Source organism: Microcaecilia unicolor, chromosome 5, assembly GCF_901765095.1.
Source record: "Microcaecilia unicolor chromosome 5, aMicUni1.1, whole genome shotgun sequence".
Classification (NCBI taxonomy): Eukaryota; Metazoa; Chordata; class Amphibia; order Gymnophiona; family Siphonopidae; genus Microcaecilia; species Microcaecilia unicolor.
In genome coordinates, this window is record NC_044035.1 from 301,686,178 (window position 1) to 301,711,047 (window position 24,870).

At 46.8% G+C, this 24,870-nt stretch overlaps 1 protein-coding gene across 1 annotated transcript in view; it reads right to left on the reverse strand.

Annotated features, from left to right (window-relative positions):
* The window catches only part of RBL2 (RB transcriptional corepressor like 2), a 201,350-nt gene that overhangs the window by 66,680 nt on the left and 109,800 nt on the right, over positions 1-24,870 (reverse strand). The window contains 4 exon segments of the mRNA XM_030204318.1: positions 189-284; positions 287-299; positions 15,278-15,442; positions 17,109-17,246. Of these exon segments, the coding sequence (XP_030060178.1) occupies positions 189-284; positions 287-299; positions 15,278-15,442; positions 17,109-17,246 (412 nt within the window).

Genomic DNA, 24,870 nt, shown 5'->3' on the forward strand with positions numbered 1-24,870 from the left:
AGACCTTATACCAACAAGAAAGCTATTTATCAAGGGTGCCATCTATTTGACTGGAGGAGGTGGGGGATGGGTGAAGCCATTTTGTCTCGCGCTGATTGCCCATGTCAAAGGAAAGGGAGATATGGGTGATTTACATGCATACTTTCTTTGGGGTTTAAAAAATATATATTTTAAATAATTTTACTTACTTTTTCCAAGCCCTGCAGTCTCAGAACGGACTTCATTTACCCTTCTTGGAGTCAGGGGAGAACTTGCTAAACTGCTTCCATTAGGTCTTTCAAATACTGAGGTGGTATGACCTGAAATGTTTACATCTAGAGTTATTTTCATGTTTAAGAGCATAAAGACGAACACATTGTCTGTGCTATAAAAGCATTAATCCCCTGTGTGCATGATATACCACCTCAAGGCTGAAAAATGCTTCCACTGCTTTGTGCCATTTCAGAAAATATTTTATAGCAGTTGTCTCTTGGCACCCTCCCATAAACTCCAGACATGTACCATGTAGCACTCTGAGAAAACATAACTCCCAATTATCACAAAGTAGTTATACATTTTTCTACTGAGTTTTCGTTACTGCTCTCTAGATTGTATAGAAGTAAAGAACTCACGTTAAAATAATTTATATAAAATAATTATTTAAAAAACTGGTCACTACAGATTAATGGTTCTCAATCTTTTTTCAAGAAACACCTGATGGACGATGCTCGCATCTAAGACACACTGCATACATGACCTTTGGTCTGATTCAGTATGTCAGTTCTTATGTATTAGTTATAAATGTGTTCTGCATTCACAAATATGTTCTGCATTCACAATACCCTCTATCAACAGGTGCATATCATAACTAGCACACTTTCTCCATGGAGGTTACCATACAAAAATTAAAAAAAAAAAAAAATCAGATTCTCAAGTCATCTCAGTAATAACAACATAAATCTCTCCACTACCAGGCACACTGTGAAATAACTAGAGCTGTACCGAATAGCATATTAACTATTCAGCAGAATACGAATAGTGAAAATTATTATTCGGCTGAATACAAATAATTGGCACTGAGTTTTAACATAACAAACAACAAAAAGCAACATGAAATCACTATTCGGCCGAATATAAAAAATGTATTCAGGGCACTATTCAGGGCCAAATCAAATCGAATACAAATATATGGTACAGCCCTAGAAATAACACAAAACCTGAAAAAATCTTAACATACATGTAGCACACCTACCATAGAACAGTAGCATTGATTTCTATGATTCAAACAAGAACCTTACTTAAAGTCAGATAGCACTACAAATATTACACAGGGCCTTAGAAGACCAAATACACCTACTACTGATAAAACAGAACAAGTGAAACTACTATAGAGTTCTATATGGAAACAGAATACCACACCTCGGTTACACACAACACAAACAAACCCATACCAAATAAAGGACTAAAAAATTAGAATAATAAATAAGAGAAAAAATGAACTGCGAACCCCAAGAAGTCATACTAGGCATGTACTACAAGAGAAGAGAAATAAAAACAGAAATATAGTCTTTCAGGTTAATAAGGGTTATAGGTTCTTTTTTTTTTTCTTCTCAGGTCTGCTAAAGTATAAAGGAGTTTGTAACTGAGAAAACTTTAACCCTTGGTTTTCCGCAATGAGGCAAGCACGTTGACAATTTGTGTGTTCTTATTTGATATTATTCTTTTTCTTTAGCATATTTCTGATTATGTCTCTGTTACATAATAAAAAGTTTGGGGAAAAAAAACCCTGGGTACTTCATTTTGCCAAGCAAGTTGGGCCCAGTTTCTTTTCTGCTTTTCTGTCTTCTGTTCTCTTTCCAGTGGATACAGTCCATTTGTCCTCTCTCCACTTTCCTGTCTTCTTCTAGTCACTTACTACTTCCATCTCTTTCATTTCCTCTCTCTCATTATCTGTCTGCCCAAATGTCACCTTCTCACTCTTCAGCCTGCCACTTACATTTCATTTACTGGTACCTATCAACTTTCCATCTCTTCCTCTCACCTCCTACCTCGTTCCTTCCCTGGCCGCCTATTCCCTTCTCTTTCATTCACTCTCCATTACCATGCTTCTACTCTCTGTACTTACCATCTTCCTTTCAACTCATGAACTTGAGAAACCCCATGGTCTCTCACATGGTTCCATTAGACCAAGCATCTCCCCTCCCTCTTCCGTCTTACACTTGTAGCTCAGTCTCTCCCCCTCCTCCCACTTATGGTCCACAAATTCCCTGTCCCACTCGCTCCGTTCCTCCTCCTTGTCCAGCAGCTCACTGTCCCTCTCTCCCTCCCATCCCTCTTTCCGAAAGCACAGCTTCAATGTTCAGAATATCAGTAGCTTGGAGAGGAAAGCTGACTCAGGAAACCCAGCCTGGTGCCAGGAGTGACTACACAAATTCCGATGTCATGCTCCTTTCTGGGTTGTGCAGGCAGCAAACTGCACACCAAAAGTAAAAGCCTACTAAGTGTGGTTTACTGCCTACAGAACCAGAGAATGAGCACGGTTTGGGGGGTTTGTGTAGCTGCATCTAATCTGGGTCCAGCGTATCTACCCTTCGCTCAGTCTCGCCCTACCTCCATGGTCTTCCATCTCCTCTTCTCTCCAGCAGCCCCCAAGGTCTACCATCTTCCTCTTCTCTCTCCGGTTCACTCACTTGTAGTCTGACATCTCTCCTTTTCCCTTCCTCCTTACAGGTCCAGTATCACTCCCCTCTTCTTCCTTCAGCCCTCCCACTTGCTTTCCTGCACAGCTCCCTCTTCTTACATCAGCCCCCTCCCCGAGTCCAGCACCTTACCCCTCTTCTTCCTTCAGCCCTTCCTGCCCAGCTTTCCTTCTGCCCCTCCAAGTTCAGCACTTCACCCCTCTTCTTCCTTCAGCCCCACCCGTCCAGCACTGCACCTCTCTTCGTCCTTCAGCCACATCTCAAGTCCAGCACTGCCCTATCTTCTTTCTTCAGTCCTTCCCCGCCCAGCAAACCTTCTTTTTTCAGCTCCCCCACCCCCCCCCCTCCAGCTCCGCTCCCCTCTTCTTCATTCAGGCTCCCCCTTCTTCCTTCAGCCCCCTTGTCCTGCATACCTCTTCTTCCTTCAGCCCCCCCCCCCCCCAGAATCCAGCATAGCCCCCTCTTCCTCCTTCAGCCCCCCCCAAGACCAGAATTGCACCCCTCTTCTTCCTTCAGCCTCCCACCCAGCATACCTCTTCTTCTTTCAGCACCCCAGTCCAGCAACGCTCCCTTGTTTTCCTTCAGACCCCCCCACCAAGCCCAGCACTACTCCCCTTACCTTCCTTCAGTCCTTCACCCAAGTCCCGCCCCCTCCTCTAACCTCAGCCCCCCCCCAAGTCCAGCCCCCTCCTCTATTCTTCCTTCCACCCCTCTGCCCAGCATTCCTCTTCTTCCTTCGGCCAACCCCATCCAGCACTGTTCCTTCCTTCAGGCCTTACGCCCAGTACTGCACTACTCTCCTCTTCTATTTCAGTCCTTTCCCCTACCCCCGTGAGTCCAGCACCACTCCTCTCTTCTTCCTTCAGCCCCCTGAGTCCCACTCTGCCCCCTTCTTCCTTCAGCCTACACCCACCAAGACCCACACCCCCTACTCTAACTTCTGCCCCTCTGTCCAGCACCCTCTTCCCTTCCTTCATCCCTCCCCCCAAATCATGCACTACTGCCTTCTTCTTCCTTCATCCCTCCCCCCTCCAAGTCCAGCACCACTCCCTTCTTCTTCCTTCAGCCCTTCCCACCCAGCATCTCTCTTCTGCTTTAAAGCCCCCCCCCCCCGAGTCCACACTGCTCCCCTCTTCTTCCTTTATCTCCCCCAAGTCCAGCAGCGAACCCTCTTCTTTCTTAAGCCCCTTTCCCCGCATCCCTCTTCTATTTTCAGCCTCCCAGTCCAGCACCGCTCCCCTCTTTTCCTTCAGCTCTTTCCCAGTCCAGTTCCCCCCCCACCCCAGTGTCCAGCACCACTCCCCTCGTCTTCATTCTGGCCCTCAGTTCAGCATCCTCCCTCTTCTTCCTTCAGCTCCCCCATCCAGCACCTATCCCCTTCTTCTTCCTTCAGCCCCCCCCCCCCCCAGTCCAGGACCACCCCATCTTCTTCCTTCAGCCCCCCCCTGGAGTCCAGTACCGCTCACCTCTTCTTTCTTGAGCCCTTCCGTGGGCCAATCCCCCCTCCCAAGTTCAGCACCACTCCCTTCATCTTTCTTCAGCTCCTCCTGAGTCCAACACCATTCCCTTCTTCTTCCTTCAGCCTTTCCCCAGTCCAGCACCACTCCCCTTTTCCTCCTTCAGCCCCTCCCCCCAGCAACTTCTTCTTTCAGCTCCCCAGTCCACCATCACTCCCTACTTCTTTCTTCAGCTCCCCTTCCCCCAAGTTCAGCGCAGCTCCCCTCTTCCACCTTCAGCCTCCTCCTTACGAGTCCAACCCCCTCACTTTCTTCTTCCTTCAGCCCCCCTACCTAGCATCCTCCTTCTTCTTTCTGTCCTGCCAGTCCAGCACTGCCCCCTCTCGTTCCTTCAGCTGCCCATCCAACACCGCTCACCTCTTCTTCCTTCAGCCCCCCCCAGTCCAGCACCACATCCCTCCTCTATCTTTAGCCCCCTAGTCCAGCACCACTCCCCCTTCTTCCTTCAGCCCCCCACTCCCAAGTCCAGCACTGCTCCCCTCTTCGTCCTTCAGTCCTCCCCCAAGTCCCGCAACCCCTCATCTAAATTCAGACCCCCATCTAGAACTTCCTTTTCTTCCTTCCACCCCTCCTGCCCAGCATTCCTCTTCTTTCTTCAACCCCCCCCCGTCCAGCACTGTTTCTTCAGCCCTTCCTCCCCAGTAAAGCACCACTCCCCTCTTCTTCCTTCAGCCTCCCCAAGTTCCACTCTGCCCCCTTCAGCCCTCTCCCGCCAAGACCCACAAACCCTCCTCTAACTTCTGCCCCCCTCAAGTCCAGTACCCTCCCCTCTTCTTACCCCTGTCCAGCATCCTTCCCTCAGCTCTCCCCCCATGAATCCAGCACTGCTACCCTCTTCACCCTTTATCCCTCCCCCCGACGAATCCAGCACCACTACACTCTTCTTCTTTCAGGCCTTCTCCAGTCCAGCACTGCTTCCCTCATCTTCCTTCAGCCCCCTTGCCCAGCATCCCTGTTCTTCTTTCAGCTACCCAATCCAGCACCCTCCCCTCTTCTTCCTTCAGCCCCCCCCCCCCCCCCCCGGGAGTCCAGCACCCTCCCCTCATCTTCCTTCAGCCCCCCCCCCCCGGGAGTCCAGCACACTCCCCTCATCTTCCTTCAGCCCCCCAGAGTCCAGCACCCTCCCCTCATCTTCCTTCAGCCCCCTGGAGTCCAGCACCCTCCCCTCTTTTTTCTTCAGCCCCCCACCCGGCAACACTCTTCTTCTTTCAGCCCCCCACCCAGCAACACCCTTCTTCTTTCAGCCCCCTAGTCCACCATCCTATTTCTTCCTTCAGTGCCCCAAATCCAGCACAGCTCTCCTCTTCTACCATCAACCTCCCCCCCCCAATCCAGCACTGTTCCCCCTCTTCTACCTTCAGCTTCCCCCGAGTCCACCACCGCTCTACTCTTCTTCCTTCAGCTCCCCTCCCAGAGTCCAGCACCCTCACCCGCTTCTTCCTTCATCCCCCATGCTCAGCATCCCACTTCTTCTTTCAGTAAGAAAAAAAAAAGGGGGGAGGGGGTCCCTGGCAAAATTCTAAAGATAACACAAGTGATTTAAATTTCACCCATTCACTCAATGGTAGCCCATGTAACTTTCTAAACAATGGTGTTACACGGTCAAATCGAGAACATACATAGATCATTTTTGTTGCAGTACTCTGTAAAAGCTGCATCCTGCTGACTAAGCCTGCTCTTATACCAGCATACAGAGCATTGCAGTAATCAAGATGTGACAATATAAATAGCCTGTATTATCATCCAAAAGTGATCTGGAAAGAAAACTGATCTAATTGTCCTTAACTGGCACAATTTTATATTTAAATCTTTTTTATTAAGAACAACAACAGTTAAACATGTTATACACTGAGAGATATTCAACCAAGTAACAATATGCTAGTTCAAATCAGCTTGTGAACATTTTCTTTATTTTCCCCCCCCCTCCCTCCCCCCGTCCCCCTCCCATCCACTCGTCCCCCCCCCTTCCCTTCCCGCTATGTTCAAGCCAGTTTCAAACAGTGCTACCATCCATAGGGCATTCGTTCAAGACATTGGGATTAAGAACATTCTTCCTCCTGAGGCAGTAGCTTATATGCACGACCTACTGCCCAGGGCTTTGTTTCTCATAGCCCTTCATCTACCATCTCCATCTTTACCACGAATCATACAGCTTTATTGTTCATATCAATATCCTTAGCAGACTAAAGCCATTCCCATATGGTCAAATGTCGGCGGTGCATGTCTCAGCATCGTCCCCCCTCCTCTTCCCTCCCCCCCCCCCCTCCCTCTCCCCCCCCCCCCCCCCCCCGTACTTCTCCCTACTCATCATTCTCTCTTGCTCCACATTCATTCCCATTCATTCCAACTCATTCAATACCTGACTTCTAACTCTGGGCGCTACAACATTCAGGTATGCAGTCCAAATGTTTATGAAATGCTTCCTTCTTTTGGGGGTAAATCGCGCACCTCTGGCTTCCCACAGCATAAGCTCGTGCAATTTATTCCTCCAATACCAATAGGAGGGCGGTATGTCCTTTATCCAATGATTCAATATGCATTTCTTCCCCAGAATGCAAGACTTACTCAGAAATAGCTTCTCTTCTTTTGTACCCCGTGCCCATACTCTTGGCGAGCTAAACATGATTCGTTCAAAAGTGAACTGTATTCTACACTTCAGAACCCTCGACACAAACCGGGCAAGAGCTGTCCAGAAACCCCGAATTCGCTGACACTGCCATAACCCATGTGCCAAAGAAGGCATTGCCGCTCCACACTTCCGGCATCTATCGGCCTCCACTATCCCTGCATGCCATGCTTGCTTGCCAGAGAAGTATGCTCTATGTATTGTTCTAAAATGACATTCTTGCAGTTCAGCACTATGCACTACTCCTGTCATCCCTTTTAGTGCTATGATTACTTTCTCTATAGCAAATGAACTTCCCAGCTCCTGTTCCCATCTCCCCACTACCTCCTTGACATCTTTGGGGGGTTTTAGATCCTTCAGCGCCTTGTGAAACCAGGAGATTGATGTTTGCCCTAATGCATCCCCTTGCAGAAAATCCCTAATCTTCTTCCCAAACTCCAATGTGATCGCAGATCTAGGCAAGCTTCTAAAGTAGTGTTCCAGTTGTAAATAGGCCAATCTCGCCAGTGAGCCGCCTGCGCACCTCCTTTCAAACTCCCCATAGGTCAGCAGCGACCCATCTACTTGAAGAAAACTCTCCAGTAACATCACTCCCTGTCTCTCCATGTCCTTAAAGATTCGGTTTTCCCTGCCCGCCGGGAAATCTACATTCCCCACTATCGGTAACAGCACACTGGCCTCTGGGTCCTGCCCCCAGAGACCCAACAGCATCCTCCAGGCGTATCGCAGAGGTTGTAAAAGCACAGTATTTTGGAAAGGAGCTGGTATCTTCACTCTTCTAGTGTGTAATAAGCAATTCAAAGACCATGGTCTAAACAAAGCTTGTTCCCAACCTATGTCAGTGTATGTTGTCGAGTGCAAAACCCAATCTCTTAAATGTCTAGCCATGCATGCCCAGTTATAATCTTTTAAATCAGGCATGCCTAATCCACCTTCACGTTGAGTCCCATACACATATTTCCATTTCATTTTCGATTTTTTCCCCGCCCAGCAAAACCATGCTATGTGCCTCTGCAGAATTTTCAGATCTCTAGCCAGCAGTTTAAGAGGTAAAATCTGCAACATGTACAGCCATTTCGGGAATATGACCATACGATATAGATGAATCCTACCAAGAAAAGATAGCGGTAATGAAACCCAGGTTGTTAGTTGTGTTTTAGTTTCCCCAATTAATCGAGGGACATTACTTTTATATAAATTTGCCGGATCCATCGACAGTTGCACTCCCAAATACTTAAATTCCATGTGCGCCTGTCGAATCTTTGTCCTAGTCCAAATCTCTAGATCTACCCCAGCACTTATTAGGGCTTCTGATTTCTCTAGGTTCAATTTAAAACCCGCAAAATCCCCGTATTCCTCCATGCTTTCCAACAACCGGGTCAATGAGTTCTTCGGCTCGGTTATCAGCGCCAGCAAATCATCTGCAAATGCTGCAGTTTTAAATTCCTGACCCAGGATCCGAACTCCTTTGATCTCTACATTGTTGTTAATTTCCCTCAGTAACGGGTCCAGGGTCAATACAAACAGCAGCGGCGAAAGCGGACATCCCTGCCTAGTGCCCCGCTTTATATCAAACCAGTCGGAGAATAGCCCATTGACACTAATTCTCGCCTTAGGTTCCGTGTATAACGTTTTTACCGCTTTTTCGAAAAATCCTTTTATGCCATAGGCCGATAAGGTCTCAAACAAAAAGCCCCAGTCCACTCTGTCAAAGGCCTTCTCGGCATCAAAGCTTATTAACATGGCTGGCAAACCTTCGTCTCTTACTCTTTCCAGTGCCCCAAGTATTCGTCTCAGATTCCTAACCACTTTTCGACCTTTCACGAATCCCACCTGCGATTCTTCCAGCATTGTCGGCAGAAACCGGGCCAGTCTATTCGCCAGAATCTTAGCTAAAAATTTCGTCTCCGAATTCAACAAAGAGATAGGCCGGTAAGATTCCGGTAAGTGTGCCTGCTTATGTGGCTTCAGTATTACCGTAATATTAGCCTTATTCATATGTTCAGGCATCTGCCCCCTTCTAACCACTTCATTGAATACTTCTGTTAGCTGTCGTCCAATTCCTGGTCTAAGTAATTTATAGAATTCATTACTGAGGCCATCCGGCCCAGGTGTCTTCCCCAGGGAACTCTGCTGCACTACCCAATCTACTTCGTCTTCTGATATTTCTGCATTTAAAATCTCTAGGTCTGCATTTTCCAACTTTGGTATCTCCACACTATCCAGATATGTTGTACTCGGGGTCACCACCTCTGCTTGCCGCTTATACAGCTGTTCATAAAAATGCCTAAAGATCTCCGCTATCGCACTATCCGTGTGTTTCAACTCTTTTTGGCTATTAGCTAGGGATAACACTTTTCTAGACCCCGCCTGTCTTTTCAGTAGCCTAGCCAAGAATCTCCCACCTTTGTTAGCAAATTTATATAATTGATATTTGTAGTACATTGCGGATTTTTGCGCTGTCTGCTGCAGCAGTTCATTTAAGGCTTGCTGCGCCTCTAACAACCGGGCCCGCGCTTCTGGTGTCTGAGTGTGGCCATATTCTCTCCTTAAGGTTGTTACCCTCTTCTCCCATCTCAGTACTTCTCGTTTCCGTACTTTCTTTTGAAAACTATTATAGGCTATTGTCTCACCTCGGAGAACCGCTTTTGCGGTTTCCCAAAAAAGGACCGGATCACTCCTATGGGCCTCATTTTCCCCTTGATACTGTTCCCATCTCGCCTTTAATTGCAGCTGAAACTGTCTATCTCGATAAAGATATGTCGGGAAGCGCCAAGAGAAAGTCCTCTGCGCACTATTATCCAGTCTCATCTCCATCGACACCCAGGCATGGTCAGAGACAGCTATTGGTCCTATCTCAGCTCTGTGCACTTGTGTTAGCAATTCCCTTGCAATCAATATGTAATCAATGCGGGACAGTGTGGAGTGGGCCCTAGACAGATGCGTGTAATCTTTTTCCAATGGATGCAAGGTTCTCCAGACATCTATCACATCCAGCGCCTCCTCTAGTACCTCCAATCCCCTCTGGCCCCTGGACAGCTCCCTCCCCGTCGGCCTTGATCTGTCTAGTAGCGGGTCTCTGACTTCGTTGAAGTCGCCAGCCATCACTATGAGGTTTTCTCCCATATCCTGCATTCTGCTCAAGAGCGTCTTATAAAACACCTTCTCAAAGGTATTAGGTGCATATATGTTGCATATCAACATTGGTTGCCTCTCTATTTCCAAGGCCACCAGAACATACCGCCCTCTGGTGTCCTTTACCGTTTTCCGTATTTTTACATGCAGTCCCTTACGAATCAAAATTATCACTCCTCCTTTCCCTCCTACTGCCGGGGAATCTATGATCTCTCCCACCCACCATCTCTTTAGTTTCTCATGTTCTATGTGTGTCAGATGCGTTTCTTGTAGGAGGGCTATTGTCGCTTTCTGGTCATTAAGGACCTTCAATATTTTTTGTCTCTTTATTGGTGAGTGAATGCCCCCCACATTCCAAGTCACAATCTTTAAAGTTGTCATCCCTGTATATTAGTGTGTGACTCCAATTCTGCTTTCCATTTTTTATACACCCCGGAGGTGTCCCAGCCTCCACCTCCCGGGTTCAGTTCTTTGTCTACATTTCGCCCACCCTTATTATCAAACAGCCACATCTTCCTTACATACATCTCACTTGCCCACATTCGCTCATTCTTCTTAGCCTTCCTTTGACCTGCCCCTCGCTTCCTATTCCTCCCTCCCCTCTGTCCCTTGAGCCCTTCCCCCCCCTCTCCCCCCCTCGAATACTTTACCCCCATCATGCCCAATGGCACGTGAGCTTCCGTGTCCCCAGGATTAGGACACACTCTTATTGTTCTGAGGGCTGCCGCCCTCTGGTGTCCTTGACCAGTAAGCAGTCTACTCATAACCACAACAGAAGTCCTTTTGACTCGCAACGGCGAGTCACCATCAACATGTGTATTAATCAAAGCAAAGTCTCCTCCATGTTTCTGCTGTCTTTAACCCCCATCTTTCTGTCAGCCTTCCATCACGATCCACTATTTGGCGTTCACTTCAACCATTGTTCTCTCCAGGTGTTCCTCCGCTTGCTCCTGTCAGTTTATTCACAAAATCTTTAGCCTCCCTCACTGTTTCAAAAAAGACTGCTTGGCCATTGTGAATCACCTTCAGTCTTGCTGGATATAGGAGACTAAACTTATATTTGAGATCAAACAAAGCTGAGCAGATGGGGGCAAAGTCCCTTCTGGCTGTTGATACTTTCTGTGAATAGTCTTGGAAACATAAAATTTTTTTCCCCTGGTATTCCAGTTTCTTCCCTGCTCTCAGGCTCTGCAGAATCTCCATTTTGTGAGCATAGTTCAGGATCTTTAATATGGTCACCCGTGGTCTCTCTGCGTTGTCACGTCTGGGTCCCAGCCGGTGTGCCCGTTCTATTCTCAGCTTGCCTTCAAGATCTGGCTGTTCCAACACTCCCGGCAACCATTTTTCAAGGAAAGCACTCAGATTTTTGTCCCCCAAGCTCTCTGGTAGACCCACTAGTCTCAGGTTGTTCCTCCTGGAGCGATTCTCAAGATCCTCCAGTTTCGCTTCTAGCTCTCCCAACCTACGGGTCATTTTCGGGTGCTCTTCTGCAACTTTCCGGATCTCCTCCTCTGCCTGCCCCACTCGCTGTTGTACCTCGTGCAGCTCAGTCATCAGTGTGGTTTGCCTCTCCTCCATGCCGTCCAGCTTATCTAAGATCAGTTGCAGCTTTTGATCGATCGTCTGCTCCACTGCCGCCTTCACTTCCTCAGTGATCTCCGCGGCCCATAGCGAACTAGGCGAGGGCGAATCAGGCGCTCCTTTGTCCGCCATTTTATTTTCGCCGGGGCGCGCTCGATCTTTGGGCTCTTTCCGCCCTAATTTCGCCGCCATGGCTCGCGATTTCCAACTTTTGGCTCTCGCCCGTGCAGGGTTCTTTCCCGCTTCCAAATAAGCGTTTTATTCTCGTTTAGGACGCTGTTTACGAGTGCGGATCACTTCGTGTCCCGGAGTAGCTTCACCTTCCGCCTCTCTACTCCATTCCCCAACCGGAAGTCTAACTGGCACAATTTTAAAAATTTCTTCTTACTCAGGCAGTTTACTTGAGGTTCTATTGATAACTGGGTGTCTAGGATAACCCACAGCAACTTATAAGATTTTTCAAAGAAAAGCTGTTATCCTGAGTGAAAGATAATATTAGATGGGACCCTAGACACATCATTACTGAAATACAAAAGTTTAGTCTTCGCCGCATTAAGTTTTAATAAAAGCTGATTTGCCAGAGTATGAATCAGGGTAATACAATCTGAGATTGGTTATTCATATGCAGACTATATTATATATATAGTGTGGAGGAGTGGCCTAGTGGTTAGGGTGGTGGACTTTGGTCCTGGGGAACTGAGGAACTGAGTTGATTCCCGCTTCAGGCACAGGCAGCTCCTTGTGACTCTGGGCAAGTCACTTAACCCTCCACTGCCCCATGTAAGCCGCATTGAGCCTGCCATGAGTGGGAAAGCGCGGGGTACAAATGTAACAAAATAAATAAAAATAAATATATATACACACACAATGCAATCCGCTTAAGTGCAAGGGTCTGGGACCAAAGAAATGCATGCAGTTAACCAGAGCGTGCACTTAACTGTTGTGATCCAAAGAAGCTTGACATCTGATAAACATACATACAGTACTGTTTATTATTATACGTACAGTATACAGTCTCAGTTAACTGACATTAGGCTGGCTTGAAGTAATCAGTTATAGTCCTCTGTACACTCTTGGGTCTGTGAGTTCCATAGACTATGTCTACCAGACGGTAAAAACCGTCATAGCACTGACATCCAGTGGCCTCCACATAGGCCCGCACAGTGTTGAGACTCTCCAGCGCTCTTACAAAAGTGACAGGAGGAGGTTGTTGAATTTCGTCAGCATGTGTCTCGCTGCTCATTTCTTCATCTGTTCCATCATCAGCCATTGTTGCCTGCGTGTAGGCGCATAGCTCAACATCAGTGCTGTCTCCAGCTGTTTGTAGATTGTAATCAACAGGTATGTAGCGATGGAACTCCTCTTCAGTAACACCGACTGGGATGTCAATAGCCTCTTCATCTGACGCGTTCGTAACAGCTGCATCTGTTTCGTCCCTCTCCACATCCTTAACAAAGCTTGTCCACTTGTAGCAGTTCACAATGGTTGCCTGTGTAACATGATTCCAGGCTTCTTTCTGCATATGTAGGGAATCCAACAGTGATAGATTATGAGCCAGTTCAACAGCACATTTATCCTTGCCAGTCTGGTCATCCATAACGCTCATCAGACAACGTAGCATAAGAGCCCGATAATGTTGTTTGAAATTGGCTATTATGCCCTGATCCATAGGTTGGATCAGAGAGGTAGTGTTTGGTGGCAGGAAGACCACCTTGATGTTAGACAGCCTGACATCGTCACTGTGTGCAGCACAGTTATCACAAAGCAACAAAATCTGATGCTTTTGTGCCCGCATTCTAGCGTCTAACTTCTTTAGCCACTGCTTCCAAATTTCCCCAGTCATCCATGAATTTGCGTTAGCCTCGTATGATATAGGAAGTCGCTTAACTTTCTTGAAGCAACGGGGCTGTTTACTCTTTCCAATGACGAGTGGTTCCAACTTCTCACTCCCATCCATATTGCAGCAAAGGAGGATCGTCAGTCGGTCCTTCGACGTTTTACTTCCTGTAGTTTCGGCTTGTTTGAATGAAGTGTTCCATCAGGAATCGCTTGCCAGTAGAGACCGTTTTCGTCAGCACTGAAAATGTCACGAGGTGCAAACTCGTTCAAGATGGTAGGAAGAACTGAAACAACCCAATTTTCAGCACCAAAGTCATCAGCGTCTTGTTTTTCACCATGCTGTTTCTTGAATTTTCTGTTGTTCCTCTCCTTCCATTTTTCCAACCATCTAACAGTGGCTTTGAATTCAGTTAGTCCAAGACTTTCAGCTAGCTGATGAGCTTTCTCCATAAGCAGTGGACCACTGACTGGAAACTGTCTGCTCCTGACTTGAGAAACCCACCAAAGAGCATCTTCTACATCCTCAGCTTTTCCCACCCGTTTTCTTTTCCGTTGTGGATTTGTGTTGTTTTGCCAGTCTTCCAGAAGCTGGTCTTTCTGCTTCAAGATACGTGAAATTTGACTGGGATTGACACCATATTCTTTAGCAATAGATGCTTGACTTGTTTTCTAATTTTTTAAGAACTTCTAATCGTTCAGCCAGTGTTAGTCTTACAGTTGCACGATGATGACGACGACTTTGTTAGGGATGTGGAGAGGGACGAAACAGATGCAGCTGTTGCAAACGTGTCAGATGAACAGGTTATTGACATTCCAGCCAGTGTTCCTGAAGAGGAGTTTCATCACTACGTAGCTGTTGATTACGATCTACAAACAGCTGACGACAGCACTGATGTCGAGATATGCGCCTACACGCAGGCAACAACGGCTGATGAAACAGATGATGAAATGAGCAGCGAGGCACATGCTGATGAAATTCAACAACCTCCTGTCACTTTTGCAAGAGCGCTGGAGAGTCTCAACACCATGCAGGCCTATCTGGAGGCCACTGGATGTCAGTGCTATGACAGTTTTTACCGTCTGGCAGACGTAGTCTATGGAACTCACAGACCCAAGAGTGTACAGAGGACTATAACTGATTACTTCAAGCCAGCCTAATGTCAGTTAACTGAGACTGTATAACGTCACTTAACGGAGACTGTATACTGTACGTATAATAAACAGTACTGTACATGTGTTTATCAGATGTCAAGCTTCTTTGGGTCACAACGGTTAAGTACATGCTCCGGTTAACTGTATGTATTTCTTTGGTCCCAGACCCTTGCACTTAAGCAGACTGCACTGTATCAAATATTGAGATCCTGTTAGGATGAAAGGTGCTAGAAACATACCTAGGGTTATAAATAAACCTTGGATACGAAAAACACTTAAGGAGCTTTTTCAGAGGGATCAAGTTATCTAATTCAAGACTTGGGTGGGGGGGGGGGGGGGGGTTATCAATTTGGGTTACTGTTAAGATGTGTTAATTTACTCAACCCTAATTTTATGTAACTAGGTCTCATTGCATAAAATGGGACCTGTGGTAAAACAACAAGTCACAGTAGATTACGTCAGCTATGCCCCTAATTTAGCTAGTTCAAATATTGAAAATTCACCAGTGCTGGTTAATTAAATTTAGCTGGACAAATTCAGGCAGTGTTAAGTCAGAAAGAGGAAGTTAGAAAATTAACAATATTTTCTCAGTGGTAGCTTCTTAATTTTGATGGCTAATTCACAGCAGACCAAGATATTCCTATTATTTTGTCAATATTCCTTTCTATAATTCTATACAAATGAAGAACCTCCATGCAAATAGTTCACATAAAATAATGAAAAACAGAAGTAAGCTTTCATACAGTCACCTCCTCACAGGTTGGAACCTTCTTTCCATTATCTCTAATCCTGTCCCAGAGAGGAGAGTTTTGTTTCCAGGCCATAGATTCTAAGATCAGCTCTTCAGTATGATTCAGGTGTTTCACTGCCTCTCTGCAGAGACCAGTTTCTGCTCTGATGAACACCTCTATCACCTAGGCAATGACAAAAGCACTGGTTACTAGGTTAAAATTTTTATCTAGCAAATCATCTGTAGCATGGGGATAAAGAGATGGTTAACGCCATGACTTCAAGTATAAGTATTACACATATTCTGCTATGTTCCCAAAAAAATGGTTCAGTGCCGATTACAGCAGAAGATGCTAGACAAATCTAGGAATTAAGATAAAACATAATGGTTAAAATCATAGAAACAACAACAAAAACTAATAAAAGAATTTCTAAAAAAGACAGGTCTTTCAGTTCTTTTTGGAAACTCACAAGTTGAGTTTCAGATTTAACACATATAAGAAATGCCATATTAGGTCAGATCAATGGTCCATCAAACACAACATCCTATTTCTAACAGTTGCCAACATAGGTCTCTTAGAAGATGCATCCAACAAACATTAAGATGAAAATATATTCCCTAGATATTGTTCACTCTCAGCAGTAAGCAGCAGCATTCCTAAAGCTTACCTGTCTAATAGTTGTTAATGGTCATGTTCTTCGGAAACCCTTTCATACATTTATGCCCAGCTATATTACCAGCCTTCAACATATCCTCAAGGGCAAGAGATTCCAGTTTAAACAAAACATTGTTTTTTTGCCTTTACTACCAGTTAGTTTAATGGAGTTTCTCCTAGCCCTAATATCTGAAACAGTAAATCATTGTTTCACAATTGTTCTACACCATTCATGGTTTTATACTTTTCTATCATATCCCGTTTTCAGTTGTCTTTTCTTCAAGAGTCCTCTGGATCTACAAGCATATTTGTAAGCCACCACGGAACTTTGAAAGTCCAGCCATCTGAGGGGTAGAAAGCAAGAACCATATGGAATTTGTCTCTCCTAATCTGTCTGTCCCTTTCTTGCCTCTTTTTGGATATGGGTAAAAGTGCCCATCCTGTGCAGACACTTTACTAACTATAGTATTGACTATAGTCTGCCATCACTATGCATTTTGGAATTGTTTGCATTTTGGAGCTATTTATATTTTTGATTGAAGGCACAATTAAAATTACTATTTACTTTTTTGAACACTTTGAGAGACATGCTATAATGAAAAAAATGTGAGAATGAATAGCTATGACACCTGGTTCTCTCTCATTTTATGAACACAGTTTACCTGGTTTTTTTCCACTTACTATTAGGTAATTCATACATTTGATACACTATCAAATGTATGAATTATTTTTATATGTAATGTAGTTCTTTTCTCACCCACAACATAGTAAAATGCTATTGCCTTTTAATCCAGAAATTTACTGGACCATCTTTCATGATTGAGAGATGTAGGAGAGAAAGAAGTGCAGGATGTTCCAATTTGTTCCACAGGAAGAGCGGCAGAAATTACCTACTAAATAAGCTTTAACCTCTCAGCTGTTGCTTAAATGTTGTTTATAAAATCGGAAAACTTACAAACAAGATGTGTGGAAATCCTAGAGTTCTTGAACATCTACAATAGCTTTTCAACTTCCCTCCTTGGATTAAAGTGCATTAAAAAACTCATACTATTAAGCGAAAAACAAAAGCTCTACCAGGTTCATTTGAAATACATATTAAAGAGAGAGTTAGGTGACCTCCAATTAAACCAAATTAAGTGCAACATGTGTTCTCACCATTCAGTGTACTAAGGACTGTGGTGCTTGAAGGCTTTACCTTGTAAAAGTGAAATGGCGGCACATCAAAAATCTCAATGATGAATGGAAAGTTCCCTGGAGGCTTATACGAAAAGATAATTATCTCAAGGCAACATGATAAGAGTGATCTGTGAAACAAATCCTGTTCCAATATTCCCTGAAATACAAAAACACACAAACACACAACTGGTTGTAGTCAAACTCATACTTCACATGTAGCAAATACGAAAACCATGGCACTGGTTCTGAATCTTTTCATTCTATTTTAAAACAAGTTTTCTCTTTTTGAGTAAATGTTTCAATTAACATTTGCATTCTATATCTACATCTACACACACACATATATAACCAAGGATGCAAAGAAAAATGCGAGTGAATTAACCAACTATAGACCAGTAGCATCCATTCCCCTAATAACCAAAATAACAGAAGGGATGGTCACCAAACAACTCACAGAATATCTAAACAAATTCTCAATACTACAAGAGTCCCAATCAGGTTTTCGTTCCAATCACAGTACCGAAACAGTACTAGTTATGCTCATGAATAAATTCAAACAAACGATTGCAACCGGCAAGAATATATTACTTTTACAATTTGACATGTCAAGTGCCTTCGACATGGTTGATCATGGAATCCTACTACACATACTTGAATACTTCGGTATCGGAGGCAACGTTCTTAATTGGTTTAAAGGATTCCTAACTACTCGCTCGTATCAAGTGACATCAAATTCGACTACATCAGCCACATGGACACCCGAATGTGGAGTTCCACAGGGATCTCCCCTCTCACCGACCATATTTAACCTAATGATGACACCCTTGGCCAAACTAATATCTAAGCAAAACCTCAACCCATACATTTACGCTGATGATGTAACGATCTATATCCCATTCAAACAAGACCTAAAAGAAATCTCCAATGAAATCAACCAAAGTCTACATATCATGCACTCCTGGGCAGATGCCTTTCAGTTAAAACTCAATGCAGAAAAAACCCAATGCCTAATACTCACCTCCCAACACAACACGAGCAAATTCACCACCATCGATACCCCAAAACTAACTCTACCAATTTCGGAAACCCTGAAAATTCTTGGATTCACCATTGACCGGCACCTAATACTTGAGAATAACGCGAAAATTACGACCAAAAAGATGTTCCATTCAATGTGGAAGTTAAAAAGAGTAAAATCATTCTTCCCAAGAACCGTTTTCTGGAATCTGGTACAATCATTAGTACTCAGTCACCTAGACTACTGCAACTCACTTTACGCTGGCTGCAAAGAGCAAATACTCAAAAAACTCCAAACAGCCCAGAACACAGCAGCCATATTTGGAAAACCAAAATACGAAAGTGCAAAACCCCTATGAGAGAAACTACACTGGTTACCACTCAAAGAACGCATCACGTTTAAAGTATGTACCCTAGTACATAAAATCATTCACAGCGAAGCCCCAGCTTACATTTCTGACCTGATTGACCTACCACCCAGGAATGCCAAGAGATCATCTCGAACATTCCTTAATCTACACTTCCCAAATTGCAAAGGCTTAAAATATAAACTAATGCACGCATCAACCTTTTCTTATATGGAACGCATTGCCACGTAACTTAAAAGCGACCTATGAACCGACCAACTTCCGAAAACTGCTGAAGACCCATCTTTTCAACAAGACATACCACAATGATTAAAACATATGAAATCCCCACATATATCTAACAAGCATAATTAAAAGCGCCTCATATTACATCTTCCATTACCATGCAACCCAAAATACTTCTGTAACACTAAATGTCAACTCTCCTCTCATTTCCACCATCCACAATATATTGTAAGCCACATTGAGCCTGCAAAGAGGTGGGATAATGTGGGATACAAATGCAATAAATAAAAATAAAAATAAATATATGTGTCTGTGTGCTTATTACACTGTGGAGCTGGCTGTGTACACTGAAAACTTAGCAGCATATATGTAAAACATGAACTAAGGTTTCACCAAAAGTATTTAAAAAATGCCTTTACTGGAACCGGCATGTTTTGTACTTTTTTGGGATCTTGCCAGGTATTTGTGACCTGGATTGGCCACTGTTGGAAACAGGATGCTGGGCTTGACGGACCTTTGGTCTTTCCCAGTATGGCAATACTTATGTAGTTATGGACAGTGCTGCACTATCCTGCTTATAATCGAAAGAGAAAAACGCCTATATTGCGACCCAAATCGGGAGATGGGCGTCTTTCTCCCGTGGGCGCCCAAATCGGTATAATCAAAAGCCGGTTTTGGGTGTTTCCAACTGCAATCCGTCGCGGAAACGGGTAAAGTTGACGGGGGCATGTCGGAGGCGTGGTGAAGGTGGAATTGGGGCGTGGTTATCGGCCGAGGAGAGATGGGCGTCTTTAGCTGATAATCGAAAAAAAAAAAAAAGGCGTTTTGACCGTGATTTTGGGTCACTTTTTTTGGACCCTTTTTTTTCATTAACAAGTCCCAAAAAAGTGCTCCAACTGCCCAGATGACCACCGGAGGGAATCGGGGATGACCTCCCCGGACTCCCACAGTGGTCACTAACCCTCTCCCACCAAAAAAAACCCACTTTAAAAACTTTTTTTCCAGCCTTTATGCCAGCCTCAAATGCCATACCCACCTCCATGATAGCAGAATGTGTTCTATCCTCTGACAGCCTTTCCCTGGTTCTGATGTGGCTCTCGGGTGAGTGTGACACCTTTTCTGTTAAGGGCACCACAGAGTCACATCAGCAATGCATTGTGGTGGGTGTAGGGTATTGGGCTCCGTGATTCCACTAGCTTGTGTTACATGCTCACGATGTTGGTAGTTGGTAGGCTCTACTCCCATGGTGCTTTTCCCTCTGCTTACTGAGTCAGAGTGTGCCCTGTTTTGTTTCCGGTAGTCCATGAGGTAGTGGCCATTTTTGTAAGCCAGTTTTAGATCCCTTTCACGTGTTAGCCACGTTACAGAACTTAGTTCTTACCTTGAATGTGGCTGAAAGAGGGCATTGTACAGCATTCTGCCAGCTCTGACCTACTGCTCATCTCAGTACCAGGGAGACTCATTGCCAGTGGGATAAAACCTCTGATCTGTAGTTAACTGTGAGTAAGCGTGCTTATTCCAATAAAGGACGTTTTCAGAGAGATTAGTCTTCAGGTGTCAACTGGTGTGCCAATGTTATATAGCAGCAACAAGTCCTAGAGGCCTGCGTGTATGCAGGTCCCTGGAGCACTTTTAGTGGGTACAGCAGTGCACTTCAGCCAGGTGGACCAAGGCCCATCCCCCCCACCTGTAACACTTGTGCTGGTAAATGGGAGGTCTTCAAAACCCACTGTATCCACATGTAGGTGCCCCCTTCACCCCTAAGAGCTATGGTAGTGTTGTACATTTGTGGGTAGTGGGTTTTGGGGGAGGGGGGTTGGGGCCTCAGCACCCGTGATAAGGGAGCTATGCATGTGGGAGCTTTTTCTGAAGTCCACCGCACTGACCTCTAGGGTGCCCAGTTGGTGTCCTGGCATATCAGGGGGGCCAGTGTACTACGAATCCTGGCACCTCCCATGACCAAATGGCTCGGATGGTAAAATTATGTATAATCATACCTGATAATTTTCTTTCCATTAATCATAGCTGATCAATCCATAGACTGGTGGGTTGTGTCCATCTACCAGCAGGTGGAGATAGAGAGCAAACTTTTGCCTCCCTATATGTGGTCATGTGCTGCCGGAAACTCCTCAGTATGTCGATATCAAAGCTCCATCCGCAGGACTCAGCACTTAGAGAATTACACCCACGAAGGGAAACTCTGCCCAGCTCACCACCGCCGAAACGGGGGAGGGGAATTAACCCAGCTCATCCCCACACAAGTGGGGGAGGGGAATCCGTCCAGCTCATCCCCGCGGAGCGGGGGAGGGACACCACACCCGCCGATGCGGGGGGATCTGGCTTATCCTGCAACCGCAACCGCGGGAGGAGCTGACTGACCCTAACACCGCCGAAGCGGGAGGGGTACAAAGCTGCCCTACAGCCGCACGAAGCGGGAGGGAGTGCCGGCAGAATTTTAACTCTCAATCCAGCCCCGTAAAACGGAGGGGAGAGGAATGCAGCAGCTCACTGTAACACAAACTCGTCTTAACTCTTGAAGAATCCAAGTGAAAAAACTTGAACACGAAGTCTTTCTGAAGTAACTGAAGACTAAACTTGAACCTGAAATGCAACCAGAATAAAAACAGTACAGATATCTGGGAGGGGCTATGGATTGATCAGCTATGATTAATGGAAAGAAAATTATCAGGTATAATTATACATAATTTTACCTTCCATATCATCAAGCTGATCAATCCATAGACTGGTGGGATGTACCGAAGCAGTACTCACCCAGGGCGGGACATTGAAATCCCTGACCTCAACACTGAAGCTCCAAACCGGGCCTCCGCCCGTGCAGCCACAGTCAAACGGTAATGCTTGGAGAATGTATGAGCCGAAGCCCAAGTTGCCGCCTTGCATATCTCTTCCAAGGAGACGGATCCGGCCTCTGCCATCGAGGCCGCCTGAGCTCTCGTGGAGTGAGCCTTCAGCTGGATAGGCGGCACCTTCCCCGCGGCCACATAAGCCGCTGCAATGGCTTCCTTGACCCATCTTGCTACTGTAGGCTTAGCAGCCTGCAGACCCTTACGAGGACCTGCAAACAGGACAAACAGATGATCCGATTTCCGGAAATCATTGGTCACTTCCAAGTATCTGATGATGACTCGTCTCACATCCAGATATTTAAGAGCAGAGTACTCCTCTGGGTAGTCCTCCCTACGAAAGGAAGGGAGACAGAGCTGCTGATTCACATGGAAGCGAGAAACAATCTTGGGCAGGAAGGAAGGCACTGTGCGAATAGTCACTCCTGCCTCAGTGAACTGCAGAAAAGGCTCTCGACATGAGAGCGCCTGGAGCTCGGAAACTCTTCTGGCTGAAGTGATAGCCACCAAAAAGCCTGCTTTCAACGTCAGGTCTTTCAGAGATGCCCTCGACAAGGGTTCAAAAGGCGGCTTCTGCAATGCTCTTAGTACCAGGTTGAGATTCCACGCAGGCACCACTGAGTGCAGAGGAGGGCGCAGGTGATTAACTCCCTTGAGAAAGCGCACCACATCTGGCTGCGAAGCCAGGGAAGCACCCTTCAGGCGGCCCCTGAAGCAAGCCAGAGCTGCTACCTGGACTTTAAGGGAACTGAGCGACAGGCCTTTCTCCAGACCTTCTTGCAGGAACGCCAACACTGAAGAAATTGGAGCAGTGAAGGGAGAAAGTGAGCCTGCTTCACACCACGCTGCAAAGATACGCCAAACCCTGGCGTAAGCAGTAGAAGTAGAGCGCTTCCTCGCTCTCAGCATAGTGGCGATGACCTTGTCTGAGAAGCCCTTCTTCCTCAGACGCTGCCGCTCAATAGCCAGGCCGTAAGACCAAAGGGGGAGGGATCCTCCATCACCACGGGACCCTGATGTAACAGGCCCTGCTCCACTGGCAGCCGCAGAGGATCGTCGACTGAGAGCCTGATCAAGTCCGCATACCAGGGACGCCTGGGCCAATCCGGACCCACCAGGATTACCCTGCCGGGATGCTTTGCCACCCGGTCTAGCACCCTGCCCAACATGGGCCAGGGCGGGAACACATAGAGAAGCTCTCGTGTCGGCCACTGTTGGAGAAGAGCATCTACTCCCAGGGATCGAGGGTCCCGTCCTCTGCTGAAAAAGCGCGGCACTTGGCAATTGGCCGATGACGCCATCAGATCTAGGCTCGGCTGGCCCCAGCGCTTCGTGATGTCCAAGAACGCCTGAGCAGATAGCTGCCACTCTCCGGGCTCCAAGGTATGGCGACTGAGAAAGTCCGCCTTGACATTCATGACTCCGGCAATGTGGGCCGCTGAAAGCTGCTCCAGGTTCGCTTCCGCCCACTGGCAAAGATTCATAGCCTCCTTGGCTAGAGGGGCGCTCTTGGTACCTCCCTGGCGGATGACATAGGCTACAGCCGTGGCATTGTCCGACAGGACCCGTACAGGCTTCAACACCAGTACCGGGATGAACTCCAAAAGCGCCAACCGAATGGCTCTGAGTTCCAGGAGGTTGATAGACCACTTTGCCTCTGCAGGAGACCAGAGCCCCTGCGCTGTCCTTCCCAAGCAGTGGGCTCCCCAGCCCGACAACGAGGCGTCCGTCGTGACGACAATCCACTCTGGGGTCACCAGAGGCATTCCCGCAGACAACTTGTCTGTCTGCATCCACCAGCTCAGCGCCTTGCGCACTGCTGGGTCCAAGGGAAGGCGCACAGCATAATCCTCCGACATCGGAGTCCAGCGCTGCAGCAAAGAGTGTTGAAGTGGTCTCATATGAGCCCTGGCCCAGGGCACAACTTCCATCGTGGCCGTCATAGAGCCCAACAGCTGCACATAGTCCCAAGCCCGAAGGGGAGAGGCTACTAGGAACTGGTCCACCTGAGCCTGAAGTTTGACAATCCGATTGTCTGGCAGAAACACTCTGCCCACTTGGGTGTCGAATCGAACTCCCAGGTACTCCAGGGACTGAGTCGGGCGCAGCTGGCTCTTCTCCCAGTTGATGATCCATCCCAGGGAGCTCAAAAGAGCAACTACCCCGGTCCACAGCTTTGCCGCACTCTGCATAAGAGGGGGCTCGGATCAACCAGTCGTCCAGATAAGGATGGACTTGTACCCCTTCCTTTCGTAGGAAGGCCGCGATGACCACCATTACTTTGGAAAAGGTCCGCGGAGCAGTAGCCAACCCGAAAGGGAGGGCTCTGAACTGGAAGTGTCGTCCCAGGACTGCAAAACGCAGAAAGCGTTGATGAGGCGGCCAGATGGGAATATGCAGGTACGCTTCCTTGATGTCCAAGGATGCCAGGAACTCTCCTGCCTTCACTGCCGCTATAACAGAGCGGAGAGTCTCCATGCGAAAGTGCCGCACTTTCAAGGCCCGATTGACCCCTTTGAGGTCGAGGATAGGCCGGACAGAACCTCCTTTCTTTGGTACCACAAAGTAAATGGAGTAACGTCCCTTGCCAAGCTGACTTTCTGGCACCGGAACGACCGCGCCCAGGCGGATCAGATTGTCCAAGGTCTGCTGCACTGCCACAGCTTTGACCGGAGACTTGCAGGGAGAGAGTACAAACCCGTCTTTTAAGGGTCGGCAGAACTCTAGTTTGTAGCCGTTTCTGATGACTTCCAGCACCCACGCGTCTGAAGTTATTGTGGTCCACTCGCCCAGAAACGAGGACAGCCGTCCTCCAATCTGCACTGGGGCGTGGACCAAGACCCCGTCATTGGATACGAGACCCTGGGGGAGGACCGGAGGGAGCACCTCCGGGACGGCGGTCTCTGCGAAAGGAATGCTGCTTGGGGGAGAAATTCCTCTTGAAGGAAGAGGGGGCAGAGGAACCCGACTTGCCCGGGCGGTACCGACGGGCTTCCTGCAACCGTCCTCTGGAGGTACCGGGACGAGTACTAGTCCGAGCCCTGACCTCTGGTAATTTCTTGCCCTTAGACGTGCCGAGATCGGTCACGATTTTGTCCAGCTCGACCCCAAAGAGCAGCTTGCCTTTAAAAGGCAACCTAGCCAGGCGGGATTTAGAGGCGTGGTCAGCAGACCAATGTTTCAGCCAAAGCCACCGCCGCGCAGAGATTGTCTGAGCCATGCCTTTCGCTGAGGCCCTCAAGACATCATACAGCAAGTCTGCCAAATAGGCTAAGCCCGATTCCAGGGCCGGCCAATCAGCCCTCAA